Raw genomic sequence first — 19,573 nt, forward strand, 5'->3', positions numbered from 1 at the left:
AGTTGAATGTGTTTCCATCGCATATTCAACTCTACGGATAGTTTTATTGGCACAATTCCTTTAAAAACAACTCATACATTTGTTACATCATTTACACACATAAAAACGGCAACAAAGCATAAAACACAGCATTTGATCGTTACATTTAAATTAGTTAAAAAGTACATGTTGTTAAAACCAATGAAAACAACCATGAATAAAATTACTTTCCTTGTAAAAACATCAAATCTGTAAAAGCCATTTAAAATGTGTACTAATGATCTAACAAAGGTAAAACATTTTTAAGACATGAAAAACATGTTAAGAAGCCACTTTGTTAAAAGTCTTTATCAAGCTCACCTCATCCTGCTCTTCTGAATAGATCATCGTCCCGTCCTTCGGGGCCCAGAAGAGATCCCTCCCCTAGGCGCATCGCCCTAGGCGCCGCAGCGCTGTCAGGCCGTGCCTGCCGGGACCTAGGGTGTTGTGGGGGACCCTTCGCCTGGGGTCGAGGCCCCCTTCCTTTCGTACCACCCCAGGGCTTCCGTAGCTACCATGGCCACTGCCTGGGGGGTGGTCTCTACGTTTTTCGCTACCAGCAGGTTACGGGAGGCCCACAGTGCTTCCTTCAAGCACGTGAGGGTGGGCCAGAGCTTGGTGAAGGTCTTCGATGGAATGGGCCTTCGGCCCACCCCATACAGCACGAGCTGAGGTGTTAGGTCCTCCCCTGCTGGCAGACATGAGGTGATCAGGGGGCCTGCTTCCTTCCACAGGTCCCTGGCGGCTCTGCATTCCCAGAGCATGTGCCTCACCGACTCTTCTTGGCCGCAGCCTGGCCGGGGGCACGCGGATGTCCTCGCCATGCCCCGTGAGTGCATAACGGCCCTGACCGGGAGGATCTCGTGGGCGACCATCCAGGACAGGTCCCGATGCCGATTCAGGAGAGCAGGATGGGCCACGTTGCGCCAAACCGTTGTGGGCTCACCTATAGCGAGCCCGCGCACTGGACATACTGGTTCCCGCTCCTGCACAAGGGAGAGAAGAGAGCGGTGTTTTGTTAATACCGTGACTGTTTCTTTTTCCAGTTTAAAATGTCTTAACTTCTGGAGCTGGACGTAGGGCGGGGGTACCAGGAAACAGACTGGGGCTCGCAGGTCGACTGGGATCAGCCTCAGAGTCCTGAGGTAAGATCCCAGCCAGAACCGTGCGAGGGCCTGAGTCTTGTTGTTGACCGGGGGGGTGGCAAGAGTCAGGTGTAACGCTGTGTAGCGGCTGCCCAGGAACAATTAGAGATCAGGCAAGCCTTTCCTCCCCTTGGACCTGGGCCTCTTGACCACCTCCCTCCTAAGCCTCTCCCACTTGCCTCCCCACAGGAAGTAAAAAAGCATTCGCTCCAGGTCTAAAATACTCCTTCGAGGGGGGATAAAAACAGAACTGATTAATAAAAGCACAGGTAAAATCACAGCTTTAATGATTAAAACCTTGCCCTCAAAAGTCAGCTGTCGTAGTCCCCAAAAACCCAGTCTCTGTCTTACAGTCCCCAGGATTCCACTCCAGTTACCGCTCCCTCCTCCCCCCCCCGGTCAAACTTTACCCCCAGTACCCTTATGTCTGTCCGTTTAACTGTCAGAGGTAATCTTGTCAAGTCTGGGTCTGCCCACGGTCCGAAGAATTGGGCCTCTGTCTTGTCTCTGTTCAGTCTCGCCCCAGAGGCTTGTCCGTACCAGTCAGTCCTATCCAGAGTCCTGTCGACGGATAAAAGGTTGGTACATAAAATGTTGACGTCATCCATGTAAAAGACGCACTTGGCGGTCATCCCCCCACTCCCCGGGATACCCACCCCACTGATCCCTTGGTCCCTTCTCAAGACCTGTGCCAGTGGTTCAATACAGGCCACGAACAGAAGAGGAGATAACGGACAGCCCTGACGGACGCCGCAGTGTACTCCCACTGCTTTTGACAGATGCCCATTTACAAGGATTTTGCTGGTGATGTCCCCGTACAGCAGTCCCACCCAAGCTAAGAACCTGTCCGGGAAACCCATTTTTTGCAGTGCCTTAAAGAGGTACTGGTGCGAGACCCGATCAAAGGCTTTTTCAGAATCTAAATTTAGGACTACAAGCCGCATGTTTCTGTCTCTCGCATAACAGATGGCATCTCGGATCAGTATCAGGCTGTCCGTGATCTTCCTTCCGGGCACGGCACAGGTTTGGTCCGGGTGGATCACCTCCCCTAAAACAGAAGACATTCTGAGTGTTAAAACCTTGGTAAAAAGTTTACAATCAAAGTTTAAAAGGGTTATCGGTCTCCAGTTCTTCAGGTCTGTCCTGTCGTTTTTCTTATATAAAAGAGTCACGATCCGCACTCTAAAACTGTCAGGTAGTCTGTCAAGATGTTCAAAATCGGTAAAAACAGTCAGAAGTTTGTCGGCTAAAACATCCCAAAAGGTCAAATAAAACTCCAAAGGGAGACCGTCCTCCCCCGGTGATTTACCCCTCTTACAATGTTTCAGTCCTTGTTCGATTTCGGTCCTCGTCAGGTCTTTTGTCAGGGCGTCTGTATTGGGTAGGGTCTTGTCGGTGTATGTTAAAAGGTCCCCCATTGTTTCTTCGCACACATCTTTTACCCCAAACAGTTCCCCATAAAAAATCCTCAACTACTTATTTTATTCCTTCTGTATCTGTTTTTAAAACCCCATCTTTATTTTTTAAACGAGTCATTAACCTACCCTTACTAACTATTTTCTTTAAAAAGTACCTTGTGCACTTCTCCCACTCTTCTAATTCCCTTTCCTTGCTTCTTAAAATAACCCCCTTGCTTCTCTGTTCTGCTAAAAGTGCCATTTCCTTTTTTACTTCTTTAATTTCTTGGTTAAAATCAAGGCCCTGTTGACAGAGGTTAAAATACCTTTCCAGTCGCTTTTGCAGTCCCACCATGCGTCTATCTTTTTCTTTGCTTTTTTTTCTTTCCTATCTCTCTAAAGAAGGTCCTCGTCCTTCCCTTCACCATTTCCCACCACTGTGCTCGCGTGTCAAAGAAGTCCTGTAGTGTCTGCCACTGGCTGAACTGCTCTCTGTACTGACTAACTATTCTATCATCTTCTAAAAGGGAGCAGTTCAATTTCCAGGGCCCTCTTCCCACAGTCACACCCGAAGATAGTGAAAGGGTGCACGTCAGCATTGCGTGATCTGAGAAGAAAGCAGGGGTTATTCTAGCATCAGTTGGGGGACAGTCCCGAGTAAACAGATAATCAATGTGAGAGGCTCTGGTGCCATCACCACTGGTCCAGGTGAAGCCCTCCTCTCTTGGATGCAGGGTTTTAAAACAGTCAGTCAGTTTAAAATCCCTGCACAGCCCTTGCAATAAAACACTTGACCTGTCTACCTTAAAATCCCCTCCTGCCCCTCTCCTGTCTGCTCTACTTAAAACACAGTTAAAATCCCCACCCACCACTAGAGGATCCCTCCCTAGCATGTGGGACTGCAGGTCCTCTAAAAGTGTGCACCGGTCATGTTTATCATTAAAACCATACACGTTTAGCATGTTAAAATCCCTCCCCATAAAAGTACAATTGGCTAAAAGAGCACGCCCACCTACCACCACCGTGCTCCCCTTCACCACCACCTGTGGGGTCTTGATTAAAATGGCAACACCGTCGTTCTTGTTAAAATTGGAACCACTCAAAATGGAGGGCCCGTGCTGCCACTTATCCTCCCATTTCCTGTAAGAGGATAAAAAGGGTAGACCACACTCCTGTAGTAAAAACACATCCGAGTTAAACCTTTCTAAAAAGGATAAAACCGACTGTGCTCTTGTTGCTGTTCTTACACTCCTCACATTTATTGTGGTGATTTTAAAAGCCATAAAAGGGGTGAGTAAAACAGTGCTAAAAGAAAAGGCATTGAACAGTTAAAAGGGGGTTAGTCCTCAGGGACTTTCTCTCTCTCCCTCTGGGGTAAAGGGGTTTGGAAGGGAGAGGAGGTTAAAACAGGACTTAAAAAGGAGACTTGATTGGGGGAGTTGGAGGGGAAGGTTCTGGGTTCTTCCTCCCCCTGGGAGCTCTCCCACTCCACCTTTCCCTTTTTCTCCTCACCCTGTTTGGGGTCAGAGAGCTCCTCAACATTTCTTTTACGTGGGGGGAGGTGAACCTCCAGAATCTCCCCCTCCTCCCCCGTACCTTCTGACACCGTCTCCATGGTGCTTTCCGACACCGACCCTATAATATCTGACCCACTTGGGGAGCTTTCGCTGAACATCTCTCCGGAGCCGTCTTTCTCGGCCCTTTCTCCTTCAGGGATCATATTAGTCTGGGGCAGGGGGATTGGGGTGGGGAGGGATTTGTCCTCTCCTCCCGCTTCTTCCACCACTACACCTTCCGCGCCCTCCACTACAGCCACCACCACCGGCTCCACAACTGTCTCCTCCAACACCACTACCGGCTCCACTACTGCCTCCTCCTCCACCACCACCTCGGCAACTGCCGTTCCAGCCCTCTGGCGCTCGAAAGCCCGGTCCGCGGCCGCCCACTCCCTCCTTCCAGCCTTGGCCCTGTTGGCCCAGGAGGAGGGGCAGTCGCGGATGAGGTGGGACCGCTCTCCACAGAGGTTGCACGACCTTCCGCGCTGACTCTGGTCTTAATTTGCGCTCAAGCCAACAGCTCGCAGATACATTGTGGGTAGGATATTCGACTCTATATGTTGACCGTATTATGGATAAAAACAATAATATTTGTATTTGTCAAACGGCAGTAAAGCATCGATCATCATGTCACCAGAAGAAGACCCTCGATATATTGGAAAGGAGTATCAAGCTCATTGGGTGCACTTTCAAGACCTTGTGAAACTCATCATAATTTACTTAATCTGTTGCCTCATAAACTGCGTAAATTTCCCGAGTCATAGTGGGTGGACCACACCGGATCGCGTGACTCCCAAATTTGCTTCGATATTATGGTTATTATATCAATATAATACATTTTACCGGCAAAAAAATATCTCACCATGTCCGATGAACTAATGATCTTTTGGCATTTATACAATTGTACCGAAACTTTCTGTTTTTATCAAAGCTGTCCTGATTTTCTAAAACAGTATAACTTTTACTGGCATCAAACTGTGGATGGAAACGTGGTTAAGGCAGAATTTTGGGGGATGATAATTTACAAGTGGTAAAATTAAGCAGTTAGGCCGGAGGATGTGTGGTATAAATCAAATCAAATCCAATTTTATTTGTCACATACACATGGTTAGCAGATGTTAGTGCGAGTGTAGCGAAATGCTTGTGCTTCTAGTTCCGACAATGCAGTAATAACCAACAAGTAATCTAGCTAACAACTCCAAAACTACTACCTTATAGACACAAGTGTAAGGGGATAAAGAATATGTACATAAAGATATGTGAATGAGTGATGGTACAGAGCGGCATAGGCAATATACAGTAGATGGTATATAGTACAGTATATACGTATGAGATGAGTATGTAAACAAAGTGGCATAGTTAAAGTGGCTAGTGATACATGTATTACATATTGCTAATATACAATAAAGGAAGTTCTTAAGCACCACACAACGCGGAGTGCCTGCATCCAGCCTTAAAATGCTCTACATGGTCAACCCGGCTTCTGCATTAGCCATGCAGCATTTACAGTGATATGGCCTCTGTGAATGTATTGTAGTGTTTTTAAAATAGTTAAAACTGCCTTAATTTTGCTGGACCCCATGAAGAGTAGCTGCTGCCAAGGCAATGGGGACAAATAATAAATACAAATACCTACTTTCAACCAATCATGTCAATGAGGAGCTGTATGAAGCCCTCCACAGGCAGTTAGGAAAGCTAAGGCTAGCTTTTTCAAACAAAAATTCTGTAGTACAAACTCAAAAAGTTCTGGGACACTGTAAAGTCCATGGAGAATAAGAGCACCTCCTCCCAGCTGCCCACTGCTCTGAGGCTAGGAAACACTGTTACCACCGATAAATCCACTGTAATTGAGAATTTCATTAAGCATTTCTCTACGGCTGGCCATGCTTTCCACCTGGCTACCCCTACCCCGGTCAACTGCCAGGAACCCTCAACAGCAACACGCCAAAGCCCCCACCATTTTTCCTTCACCCAAATCCAGATAGCTGATGTTCTGAAAGAACGGCAAAATCTGGACCCCTACAAATCCGCTGGGCTAGACAATCTGGACCCTCTCTTTCTAAAATGATCTGCCGAAATTGTTGCAACCCCTATTACTAGCCTGTTCAACCTCTCTTTCGTATTGTCTGAGATTCCCAAAGTTTGGAAAGCTGCCGCGGTCATCCCCCTCTTCAAAAGGGGTGACACTCTAGACCCAAACTATTACAGACCTATATCTATCCTACCCTGTCTTTCTAAGGTCTTCGAAAGCCAAGTTAACAAACAGATTATCGACCATTTTGAATCCCACCGTACCTTCTCCGCTATGCAATCTGGTTTCAGAGCTGGTCATGGGTGCACCTCAGTCACGCTCAAGGTCCTAAACGATATCTTAACTGCCATCGATAAGAGACATTACTGTGCAGCTGTAATCATCGACCTGGCCAAGGCTTTCAACTCTGTCAATCACCACATTCTTATTGGCAGACTCGACAGCCTTGGTTTCTCTAATGATTGCCTCGCCTGGTTTACCAACTACTTCTCTGATAGAGTTCAGTGTGTCAAATCGGAGGGCCTGTTGTCCGAACCTCTGGCAGTCTCTATGGGGGTGCCAAAGGATTCAATTCTCGGGCTGACTCTCTTCTCTGTATACATCAATGATGTCACTCTTGCTGCTGGTGATTCTCTGATCTACCTCTACGCAGACGACACCATTCTGTATACTTCTGGCCCCTCTTTGGACACTGTGTTAACTAACCTCCAGACGAGCATCAATGCCATACAACTCTCCTTCCGTGGCCTCCAACTGCTCTTAAATGCAAGTAAAACTAAATGCATGCTATTCAATCGGTCACTGCCCGCACCTGCCCGCCCGTCCAGCATCACTACTCTGGACGGCTCTGACTTAGAATACGTGGACAACTACAAATACCTAGGTGTCTGGTTAGACTGTAATCTCTCCTTCCAGACTCACATTAAGCATCTCCAGTCCAAAATTAAATTTAGAATCCGCTTCCTATATCGCAACAAAGCATCCTTCACTCATGCTGCCAAACATACCCTTGTAAAACTGACCATCCTACCGATCCTCGACTTTGGCGATGTCATCTATAAAATAGCCTCCAACACACTACTCAACAAATTGGATGCAGTCTATCACAGTGCCATCCGTTTTGTCACCAAAGCCTCATACACTACCCACCACTGCGACCTGTACGCTCTCGTTGGTTGGCCCTCGCTTCATACTCATCACCAAACCCACTGGCTACAGGTTATCTACAAGTCTTTTTATTTTTATTTTACCTTTATTTAACCAGGCAAGTCAGTTAAGAACACATTCTTATTTTCAATGACGGCCTGGGAACAGTGGGTTAACTGCCTGTTCAGGGGCAGAATGACAGATTTGTACCTTGTCAGCTCGGGGGTTTGAACTCACAACCTTCCGGTTACTAGTTCAACGCTCTTACCACTAGGCTACCCTGCCGTCTCTGCTAGCTAAAGCCCCGCCTTGTCTCAGCTCACTGGTCACCATAGCAGCACCCACTCGTAGCACGCGCTCCAGCAGATATATCTCACTGGTCACCCCCAAAGCCAATTCCTCCTTTGGTCGCCTTTCCTCCAGTTCTCTGCTGCCAATGACTGGAACGAACTGCAAAAATCACTGAAGCTGGAGACTCATATCTCCCTCACTAGCTTTAAGCACCAGCTGTCAGAGCAGCTCATAGATCACAGCACCTGTACATAGCCCATCGGTAAACAGCCCATCCAACTACCTCATCCTCATACTGTATTTATTTATTTATCTTGCTCCTTTGCACCCTAGTATCTCTACTTGCACAGTCATCTTCTGCACATCTACCATTCCAGTGTTTAATTGCTAAATTGTAATTACTTCACCACCATGGCCTATTTATTGCCTTAACTCCCTTATCTTACCTCATTTGCACTCACTGTATATAGACTTTTTTTCCTACTGTATTATTGACTGTATGTTTTGTTTATTATTATTCCCCTGTGTAACTCTGTGTTGTTGTACGTGTCAAATTGCTATGCTTTAACTTGGCCAGGTCGCAGTCGCAAATGAGAACTTGTTCTCAATTAGCCTACCTGGTTAAATAAAGGTGAGAAAAAAATAATAATAACATTGTTACACAATTTAATGGCGCACAGCAATGTGGTATGGAGCTCAAGGTAAGGACCTCTGGCCTCTGCATGCCTCTGGGGGCATCACACCATCCAACCGTTTTCGGATCAAGCATACATTGGCTCATAGCTGTGGTATATTGGTCATATATCACAAACCCCCAATACAAATAAACACATTTAAAAAAGTATATATTTACATTAATCTGGCAATAGTTTCCAATATGGACATAATTATGGCCCCATATCTGATACACATGTGAAGCAAGCTTGCATTAACAGTTGTCTATATATATTGGATTTATATTGCAAACAAAAATGCAAGTATAAAGATTGGACAACAACAAGTCTCCTCCGTCAGCTCTGTCATTGATTATTTTGCCTGAATACCAAAGGGGCGTGCCCGACAGTGTGTTGTTCTGCGTGCGTGCGCGCGCGCCCTCTACTGTGGGATAAGCGATAGTCGCAAGTTGTAGTACATTGTAAATTGAAAGCAGGAGAATCATTCGCCCATGTCGTAAATATACATTACAAATTATCTTCGACTGAGTACATGTAATAATTAGCTAATTGTGTGTCTGCTGAAACAGGTATATATGTGTTTTTGAAGAATTACAAGGGATTTAAAGCAGAAGAAATAGCTATGTATCGGTCTCTGTATGCCTTCCGATCTGCGGAGCCCAACTCGCTCCACTTCGGGTCCGGCGAGAGCTTTCTGATCCTGGAACGCAGCAACAAACACTGGTGGCTCGGCTCACGCTGCAGTTCGGGCGAGACAGGCTACGTTCCCGCGTCTTACATCGAAAGGATTCAGGTATGTTTAACCATGGTTTCTTAACTTTCTTGATTAGTGAAAGTGGAACGTGGATTTTGACAAGTATTCCATGCTAGCTTGTTAGCATGATAAAAGAGAGTGGACCAGTCAGTCTAAAGAATTGAACGATCGGGAGAGGTTCAATTGCTGCGTTGCATTCCAATAGACCTGACTTCAGCTACTTTTGTGACTTTCTTTCACGTGACAGTCCTACGTGAACTGGAGACATGCTCTGCTGCATTGCCTGTCTTTTGCTCATTTGTTTCTATAGGCTTTTAGCTGCATATTAAAAGTATTTTCCATATTCATCACGACACTTATATGTGGACGTTTACATGCAAACTAAAATATTTTTTCAGAATAAACCCAAATGGTGTAATGAGAGCGGCTCAGAGAGTCATGCCAAATTCGCAATGCCAGCTGGGTCTGTACCGCAGGGGTAGTTGGGACATAAGCCAAAATGCATGAAAAAATGTGGCGACGCATCTGTTATTTGTGTCACGTCTAAAATCTCGTGACCGATGATGAGATTAGAGAAAATACAATACGCACATAGGGTACATTGCTTTTCATCACATAACACCAATAAAAACTGCAATCTAATGTTTCACGTTTTCTATGGGGAGAGTTCAGTTAGAAGAGCTATGCATAGTTTGTGACATCTCAGGCCTTTCAGATGAATGCCAGCATCCCATATTTCATACAGCTACACAGCTGGATGCTCCAATGCACTCTTATTTTAGTCAATGAGTTCACAGTGTGAACTGCATGAGTGTGTTTTGCTGACTTGGTGAAGTGAAACCACGCTCTGGATATTCAGTCATTGTGGATTCCAGGCTATCTCTGACTGTACAGCAGGATTTTCTGTCTGACTTTCCCTGCCTGGGCCTTGTAGGTGAGGTCAGTTTGGTTTTTGTCTGTATCTGGACTGCGTTGGTTGGCGTGTTACTGTTCAGAGGGTTTGATTTTGGGTTAGATAACTGTGCTGTCCTAGTTTTTTTCTGACTGGAGTCCCATTTTGCCCTCTAGACAAATGTTTTTTTTTTGTTGACTTGTTTCGTAATAATTAATGCTGATGTTGAATATTTAACTCTCTCTCTCTCTCTGCCCTTCTCTCTCCTCTTTCTCTCTCTCTGCTCTCCTTTTCTCTGTGCCCCAGGCTCCAGAGCAGGATGAGGTTTTACAGTCTATCGACAGGGCCATCGAAGGGATCCATAACTTGGCCATGAAGAACGGGGGCAAATACAACCTGGAGCAGCGAGACATGCTACAGTGAGTGCAACATTAACACACAGACACACACTGATGTGTAGAATCCTCACGCTACAGTTCCCTGATTGGTGCTGATTCCTCATCATCATAGGGTGGCAAGTAGCCTATAGGTTAGAGCGAAAGGTTGCTGGTTTGAATACCAGAGCCGACAAGGTGAAAAATGTGCCGATGTGCCCTTGAGCAAGTCACGTAACCCTAATTTGCTCCAGGGGTGCCGTAAATACTATGGCTGACCCTGTAAAACAACATATTTCACAGCACCTAACCGGTGTATGTGACAATAAATACAAATAAACCTGCATTGTTTCTCTCTGATCAGTTATCTTCATAGGCTGCATCTGAAATGACCCCCTATTCATTACATAGGCTAGTACACTACTTTAGTAGGAATACATTACATTTCAGACATAGCCATTGACTCTCTCTTTGCATCTGGAACAGGAAGTTGATCCATCACAGGAAGGAGACCCTGTCAAGGCGAAGTCCAACTACATCCAGTCCTATGCAGGGCCTGTCCTCCTCTACCAGTGAACTGTCCCTCAGCCACACCCCTCAACCACCCAATGGGATCAACCGCACAATGTCAGAGAGTACCGACAATGTGCAGGGGCTTTACCAGGTCTTGGATAGATACTTGCATTCATTCACACCAAAAGAAGAATGCATGATAGTCCATTTCATGATAGTCCATTTCATGATAGTCCATTTATTTTGAGGAGGCTGAGACATATAACTGATATCCTGATACTTACTCTGATTTACTGTTATGTCTTGCAGGTGCCTCCTCAGCCCCGTCGTGCAGCACCCATAACTCCGCCTCCTCCTGAGAAACTAAGAGCCAGCCGACACCCAGGTGACTGTCTCATCGTCACCATGGAGACACAGCTACTCATCTTCTCTCCACACACATCTTCTTTCCACTCACAGGCACACACACACACTACTCATGTCATCTACTGTAACTTCTACTCTATTCTCTCTCGCTCCTCCTTATTCTTCCTCATTCTCTCTGTCTCAGCAGAGTCATCCATTCCTCCTCTTACTGGCCCCGCCCCTGCAGCAGGGACTGGCCTGTCCCCCTCTGTCAGCTCTGCCTCCCTGGACTCTGGTTCCTCCCACTCTGTGGTGTCCTCTGATGTCAGCCTTCCAAGCGTTGCCAGCACCCCGCCCCCAGTGCCAAGCCGTGTGAAGCCCCCACCCCCTCCTCCAGACGACCTACCTCCCTCTGACCCCTCTCCCCAGCCAGATCCCTCAAAGAAGGGCCCCGCACCCCAACCTCAACCTCAGCCCACTCACCCACCACAGCCCAGCACTGAGGACCAATCAGAAACCGACTGGCCTCTTGCCCCGCCCTCTGTCGCTGAAAGCCCCCCCGGCAGCCCCACTCACTCAGAGCCTGTGCCCGGGACAACCGGGGCGGAGCTTATCGAGCTGGTGAGGAGGAACACGGGCCTGAGTTACGATCTGTCTCGGGTAGCGGTGGGTGTGGTCGTGGGTCACTTGCAAACTACCTTACCTCAAGCCTCCTCTGCCTTAGAGAAAGTCCTCCTCTCATTGGTAGAGAGCAAGGTCAGTTACATAATCGTCTAGTTGCAGAATGTCAACTTACTTGCTCCAATACACAGTATTTCATGGTATAACCTCAACCTTTAGAAAGTTAAGCTGTTATACGTGCACATTATACTTGTACATAACAGGAAAGTCTGCAAATTCAAATGCTCTTTATACCAATTATAACAGTGACAATGTTTTGATCCGATGTGGATCTTCGTCAGGTTGAACCGATTCCACGTGCACATATCAACCCAGACTTCTCCCTGTAGGATCAGAGTTCGGCGTTGCCACAGGGACAAGTGTGTCACGATGAACAGCGCCTGGAGGTCATCTTAGGCGACCTTGCCCGTCACTTTGACGACTCTCAACAGCGCAGCTGGGCCCTTCACGAAGACCACTCTCTCATTGCATGTTACCTGGAGGAGCTGCTGAAGATACTGGTGAGATATGTGCACTCAGGGAAAGTTGACTCAGGACTGACACCTGGGTTGAAATCAGTAGATGCCAAACGGATGACAACGGACTGAAATTGGGAGGGACTGCCTGAATGTGTCCAATAAGAAACGCTTGTCTTTGTTTTCCGTTGCAAAATGTTTTGCTATGGTGTGCACTAATGAATATGACCCTGGACAAAGTGATTCCTCGATAGATGTGATAGTATTACCACTGAGACCTTTGGTAACTGTTGAATCTAAGGAAGATGGTGTTTGTGTCCCCAGACGGATGCAGATCCAGAGGTGTGTAAGAAGATGTGCAGGGCCAACCACTCAGAGCCAGTGCTGTCACTAGTGACCTATTACCAGATGGTAAGATATTCTACATGTCACTCACTACCAGACCCTATGTTACCCTGTCAGCCTGTTTCCCACCCAAGAGATCCACAATGTAAACAATATTTTATCATTGCATTATTTTTTAAACGTGTTGTTTGTGGTATGAATCAACTTATGTTTCACCAGCATGTTGTAAATGCATAGTTGCATAGTAACAGTGTTACTTCATGTGTCACTGTGCAGGAACACCGAGTGTCTCTACGCCTGCTGTTGCTCAAGGTGTTTGGGGCGATGTGTAGCCTGGACTCTGCCCTCATCTCCACCCTCCTCAACTCCATCCTGCCCATGGAGCTGGCCAGAGACCTGCAGACAGACACACAGGGTGAGAAGGCCTCCTCTATCACTTCCTTTTCTCTCTCTCTTTCTCTCTCAATTCAATTTCAATTTAAGGGCCTTCATTGGCATGGGAAACATGTTTACATTGCCAAAGCAAGTTAAATAGAGAATAAACAAAAGTTAAATAAACGATAAAAAATGAACAATCAACATTACACGCACAACTTCCAAAAGAATAAAGACATTTAAAATGTCATATTATGTCTATATACAGTGTTGTAATGATGTGCAAATAGTTAAAGTATAAAAGGGAAAATAAATAAACATAAATATAGGTTGTATTTACGATGGTGTTTGTTCTTCACTGGTTGCCCTTTTCTTGTGGAAACAGCTCACAAATCTTTCTGCTGTGATGGCACACTGTAGTATTTCACCCAATACATACGGAAGTTTATCAAAATTGAATTTGGTTTTTGAATTCTTTGGAGGTTTGTGTAATCTGAGGGAAATATGTGTCTCTAATATGGTCATACATTTGGCAGGAGGTTAGGAAGTGCAGCTCAGTTTCCACCTCAGGCTATGTGCACACTGCACACAAAATATGTTCCCTTGAGCATCTCTCTCATTTTCTCTCTCTCTGTGACCTCTGTCTCCTTCCTCATGTCTTTCTGTTTCAGTCTCTTTTATTTAGCATCTCTGTGCCCCTCTATATCTCTTTCATGAATGTTTGGGTGTCTGTGTTTTATCTCTCCCCAGAACATCAGAAGATGTGCTACACAGCCTTGGTCTTGACTATGATCTTCTCTATGGGGGAGCAGGTGCCCTATCACCACTATGGTATGAACTATATTAAATAGGACCACTATGTTGCTTTAGAATACTTAAACTGCCATCACATTATCGATCAATATGTTCAAACTCAAAGCTGAAAATGTATCTGTGTCTCTCTCTCACTGTCTATCTCTCACTGTCTATCTCTCACTGTCTATCTCTCACTGTCTATCTCTCACTGTCTATCTCTCACTGTCTATCTCTCACTGTCTATCTCTCACTGTCTCTCTCTCACTGTCTCTCTCTCACTGTCTCTCTCTCACTGTCTCTCTCTCACTGTCTCTCTCTCACTGTCTCTCTCTCACTGTCTCACTGTCTCTCTCACTGTCTCACTGTCTCTCTCTCTCTCTCTCTCACTGTCTCTCTCTCACTGTCTATCTCTCCCTCCACAGAGCACTTAAACGCTAGTTTTGTTCAGTTCCTGCTAGATGTGGTTGAGGACGGTCTTCCCTCTGACCCCACAGAGCAGCTCTCTGACCTCTGTGTCAATCTCATCCTGGCCTTTAACCTGCACCTCATAGGTGAGAGGACACGGGCTTTAGACAGAACATACACCTTTTCATTTTAACAGTTGTCTTCACCACTTTTAAAGGGGTACTTCACCACTCTTTAACTTCATATTCATAGTCAGTAGCTCCATACCAGTTCAATGTGAAAACAGTGGGTTTCTGTGTCCTATAATTAATCAATATGAGGTTAAAAAGTGGTGAAGGGGAATGTTCCCTATTGACTGCCTTTATGTATTATGGCAAAGGGGACCCAAGAACACTTGGGTCCCCTTTGAGTGTTTTAAATTACTTGCTTTTTGTGCGTTTTACCAGTGAGGTGTGGTATTTGTGCTAATGTTGTTGTTTCAATGTGTGTATGTTCTTTCTTGGTCTCAGTGCCCAGCAGCAACGTGATAATGCAGACTGTAGTCAAGAAGAACGTGAAGATCTTCTCTGAGAAAATAGTGCTTCTACTAAACAGAGGAGGTGAGACACACCTTTGTTTACATCGACGATATTCAATACGGTACAGTGGGAATCCATTCCAAGTTCTTTGCCGTTTTTCGGTTTCTTCTTTCTATGCTTCTTTTTTCACTTTTCTCTCTGTCTACACCCTCTTACTTGTTATTTCTCTCCTCTCTCCAGATGACCCTGTGTGTGTCTTTAAACATGCCCCCCCTGCCCCACACTCAGTACTTAAGTTCCTGCAGGATGTCTTTGCCAGCCGAGACTCTTCAGACATCTTCTACCGCACGGACATGATGGTGATGATAGACATCGCTGTTCGATGCATCTCTGACCTCTCACCTGGGGACAAGGTGAGACTGATATGCACGTGCACATTGGCCGGCCAGCCTGGGACTTAAGCATGGCTGAGTCTTATGTTCAGCCTGATAAATGCATCCTCAAAAGGAAAGTGAATGTGAACTGTATAATGATTGTGCGTGCTAATGGGTTCACATTCTCGCTCTCTCTCTTATTCCCCCCAGTTGAGGATGGAGTACCTCTCCCTCATGCACTCCATCATACGCTCCACAGACTACCTGGAGCACCTGCACCGCCTCTCCGACCTGCAGGGCGCACTGCAAAGGATTCTGAGAGAGGAGGATAACTCAGGAGCGGACGAGGGCGGGGCCACAGCTAAACAGATGGATAAGCTAATAGTGCAGGAGATGTACAAGGAATTCCCTCAGATCAGCGAGAGCTAGGAGGACTGAATATGACAGTGGTGATGTGCACTCATCCAGTAGTCTGCTCCTTGATACTGAGGGATGGTACTTAGGGACTTCCTAGGATTAAGAAAGGACTGTAGACCGCTACTTAGTTTCTGAGATAACATACTGTTACAATTGACTTGAACCATCCATCATAAGGGCTAAAGCCCTTATGATGTAATCCCTTGTACTGAGGGGCCAGACTACAGTGTTTTATGTAGGGCCTTGTAACCCTGGTACTAGTGTACTGTATTCTGTAGAACAGTGGTTCTCAATCTTGGTCCGGGGACCCAAAGGGGTGAACTTTTTAGATTTTGCCTTAGTACTACACAGCTGATTCAAATGATCAGCTCATCATCAAGGTTTGATTATTTGAATCAGGTGTGTAGTACTAAGGCAACTAAAATATGCACTCTTTTGGTTCCCAGGACCAAGATTGAGAACCACTGCTGTAGACCACTTCTTTATCACTCATTCTTATTCCTCATCACATGGCATGGCCTCACAGTATGTTCAATGAAATGAAAAGACAAATGAGCTAATACACTGATAACAAAACATTCTGGGCCGGTTTCCTGAACACGGATTAAGCCTAGTTCTCTAAACTAAAAAGCATGCTCAGTTGAGAATCTCCATTGACTATGCTTAATCTGTGTCTGGAAAACAAGCCCTCTCTCAACAAGACATTCTAGGCTTTGAGGTTACTTTTAAAACTCACAATTTATTGCAATGGCAATGCTGCTATGTGGTGAACCTCACTTAATATCTATGGCTGTGATTGTCTGACTGAGCACTACTTGTTACCTTGCTTTCTGCCCTACACTTTATCTATAGTAACCTCCTCTCTAGGCATGGCTAACCTATGACATGCCCTAAATTCTTCCTAACAAGGCTGCTCCTACTCTGCTCTGCTGCTTGTGCTGTAGATGGAACGTAACAGCACTGTAATAACAAGGCTGTACCAAGTAACAACAAGCTGTAACACGTTGCTTCAACATACTAAGCCTTGCCTAACTTCCTATATGGTTATGGCTCTGTGAAAGGGAATGGTGTTTCCACTGGTAGTTATTTATTAGTACGAAATAATAAGGGATTGATATGTTTCGATTGTTCAGTGTTACTTTAACTGCTGTCTGGGGTTAACTAAGTGACTTGTCACCAAATGCGATTGATTACTTTTCCTTGAACATTTTGGCACGAAATCTCTCTGTTATCAGTCCCATCCTTAAGATGGCACTCCACTCTGCCCCCTACTATATAATTCAACCCCTTACTATAGTACCCCTGAGAATCACTGTACAAGACACAAAGGACATCTTAGTTTCCACCCATTTTGCAGGACACACACATCCAGTTTTTTTTTCACATTGCAAGTCTCACTCTCTTAATGACTTCTCTAAGTCACTGTCTCCCACTCTATCAAAGCTTGTTCTCCCTTGTATCATAGGTTATTTTTACTCAGCTCTGTTAGAGCTAATAGTGGAAGCGTTTCTGTGGCAAAATGTTCTAGTGACCATCGTGATACACATATACTGTACCCTTTAGCACACTTAGTGTTTACATATTTAAACATGGGATATACCAGAGTGTACTCTGTGATATGTGTTTTTATTATCCTGTGTTTATGCATAAAGCTATGCATGTGTCTATGTATGTCTATGTATATTGTTGTAAGTGTGTGAGAAGGTGTATGGTTTCCTGTTGTTTAATCATTGTCCTATGGACTTATTTTGTCCCTTAAAGCCCCCACTGTGTTATAGTAATAAAATCAATTTATCTATTTTCCCAATTAAATATATTTGAAATGGTTGTTCAGAGAGAGGCGATGGTAAGAAAGTGTATTTTCTTAATGTTTATAATCTACTAATAAACAAACATCTCAATTAATGGTGGTCCAGTTTTGTTTGTGTGTGTGTGTATATGTGTGCTGTACTTGTTTTGAATTGAAATAATATTTGTTTTATGGAGGGGCATCCTTCGCAATACCCAGTATTTTCATTTGAAATAGTATTTGTAGAAGTATGTCGAAGAATTGCATTAAAATTCTTCCTGTAGTGTATGTTTACAAATAATGGAGAGTTTATGGTATAACTCTAAATTTAAGAGGGACCAAAGCAAACGTGTAACCCTTTACTCGGTCCGGGCACATGTATGGGTGAAATGCTTCTACACCTGCATTGCTTGCTGTTTGGGGTTTTAGGCTGGGTTTCTGTACAGCACTTTGAGATATCAGCTGATGTAAGAAGGGCTTTATGAATAAATTTGATTATGTCCGTACTGGACAAAACACGACGGTGGATGTCAAGAAAATATATCGACCTCTCATTTGAACCGATAGTGGTGACACGGACCGGTTAGCTAGCTCGTTATTTCCCCCAAATAGCTGCTGGTCGTAAAGACGCGACATTTTTTTGTTTATTTGCTTGTTAGATACTGTCTTTTCTTGAACAGAAACCATGTCTAAATAGCAGGCGATAAATCCAGGGAATAACTTCTTCGCTGGGGGCTTTGGTGGTGTCTGCTTGGTCTTCGCTAGATAAGTTAATAACAAAGTAGCTAACGTTAGCTGCTAATATCTTGCCTCGCGAACCTAACTTTCAGTGGTCTCTGCTGCAGGTCGTATTCCTAGCAAAGTAATCCATACAAATGTATCTGTAGAGATCTATAATTGGTTACTGGATGTTAGTGTCCTTGTTCTTTAAATTTCATAGAACTCATGACAGAGACTGTCAGTTTACACAATGAGCGCTTCACTGAGCTGTAGTATTGTGCAGTTTGCGAACGAGTCATGATTCGTTTTTTTCCGAGTGACTCCTTCATTTTAGTCGTAAATTTGACCTGCTGGCCAACCTGGTGTCAGAGCATTTCGTATGTTATGTATTCATTTGTGGGTGAGCATCACCCATTTCGTATGGTATGTTAAGAATTACCAGTTACAAATGTACAAAATGTACTATATGTTACGAATTTGCAAAATGCATGATATTAGCTGACTGGCGTTAGCTAGGCTATGGATTAGGGTTACGTTTAGGAGTTAGGTCAAAGGGTTAGTTAACATGATAAGTTGTTACAAAGTAGATACAATAGTTGTTAGTACTGGAAAAGTTGCTAATGAGCTAAAATGCTAAAGTTGTCCATGAGAAGTTTTGAACTCGCAACCTTATGGTTGCTAGAGCTTGCGTTATATCCCACAACTTGGTGGGCGGGCGTTACTTTTGATTTAAGGAACCGTCTGTTATATCATATTATACTGAACAAAAAATATAAATGCAACATTGGTCCCATGTTTCATGACCTGGAATAAAAGATCCCAGAAATGTCTCTCAAATTTTGTGCACAAATTTGTTTAAATCCCTATTGGTGGCATTTCTCCTTTGCCAAGATAATCCATACACCTGACAGGTGAGGAATGTCAACAATCTGATTATGCAGCATGATCATTACACAGCTGCACCTTGTGCTGGGGACAGGGAGCATGCAATTGGCATGCTGTCCAATAAAATAACATCAAATTGATCAGAAATACAGTGTAGACATTGTTAATGGTGTACATTTTTATTTCTTTATTTTTATTTAACCAGGAAGGGCTCATTAAGATTTGAAATCTCTTTTTCAAGAGCGTCCCTGCCAAGATAGGCAGCACCAAGTCAGTACACAATTACAGACAGACAACATGAAAAACGACAAGTAATCTAGTAAAAACCATAGAATTCACAAGAGTATAACAAAATCATTAAAAAAAACATTAACAGGTCAGGGAATCAATCTCAAAATCCTTCATCAGTGATTTAAAAACACCAATCGGGATAAGTTCTTCCAGTTTAAAAGTATTTTGTAAGGTGTTCCAAGCCGATGGCGCAAAGTACATAAAAGCCCTTTTACAAAATTCAGTTCGGACATTTGGAACAGTTGGCAGGATAAAGTCCTGTGAATGAAGAGAGTACCCACCACATTTATGAACAATAAAAATGCCCAAATAAAATGGAGGTAAAGCCAAAATGGCTTTGTAAATAAAGGTATACCAGTGCCTGAGCCTACGAGTGACTAGAGAAG

The 19,573-nt window shown here is 44.5% G+C and overlaps 2 protein-coding genes across 3 annotated transcripts; one reads left to right on the plus strand and one right to left on the minus strand.

The window, feature by feature from the left end:
* Positions 1-363: 363 nt before the first annotated feature.
* On the minus strand, positions 364-4,016 carry LOC124018991. Its single transcript, XM_046334317.1, has 2 exons — positions 3,577-4,016; positions 364-1,004 (listed from the first exon to the last, which is right to left on the minus strand). Exons 1-2 carry the CDS (start codon positions 3,841-3,843, stop codon positions 456-458), a joined length of 816 nt encoding a protein of 271 aa, XP_046190273.1. The 5' UTR covers positions 3,844-4,016; the 3' UTR covers positions 364-455.
* Positions 4,017-8,634: 4,618 nt separating this feature from the next.
* On the plus strand, positions 8,635-17,401 carry LOC124028418 (NCK-interacting protein with SH3 domain-like). 2 transcript variants are annotated; one of them, XM_046340474.1, is made up of 13 exons: positions 8,635-9,052; positions 10,212-10,324; positions 10,766-10,943; positions 11,102-11,177; positions 11,343-11,893; positions 12,148-12,318; positions 12,598-12,684; positions 12,895-13,033; positions 13,744-13,824; positions 14,211-14,339; positions 14,703-14,792; positions 14,952-15,124; positions 15,296-17,401. In XM_046340474.1, the coding sequence occupies exons 1-13, from the start codon at positions 8,882-8,884 to the stop codon at positions 15,512-15,514; spliced, it is 2,178 nt and encodes a 725-aa protein (XP_046196430.1). In that variant the 5' UTR covers positions 8,635-8,881; the 3' UTR covers positions 15,515-17,401. The 2 variants fall into 2 exon arrangements, with proteins under 2 accessions (XP_046196430.1, XP_046196437.1); XM_046340481.1 differs by having other exon boundaries at positions 11,346-11,893.
* Positions 17,402-19,573: the final 2,172 nt, after the last annotated feature.

The sequence above is a fragment of the Oncorhynchus gorbuscha genome, linkage group LG03 (genome assembly GCF_021184085.1).
Source record: "Oncorhynchus gorbuscha isolate QuinsamMale2020 ecotype Even-year linkage group LG03, OgorEven_v1.0, whole genome shotgun sequence".
Classification (NCBI taxonomy): Eukaryota; Metazoa; Chordata; class Actinopteri; order Salmoniformes; family Salmonidae; genus Oncorhynchus; species Oncorhynchus gorbuscha.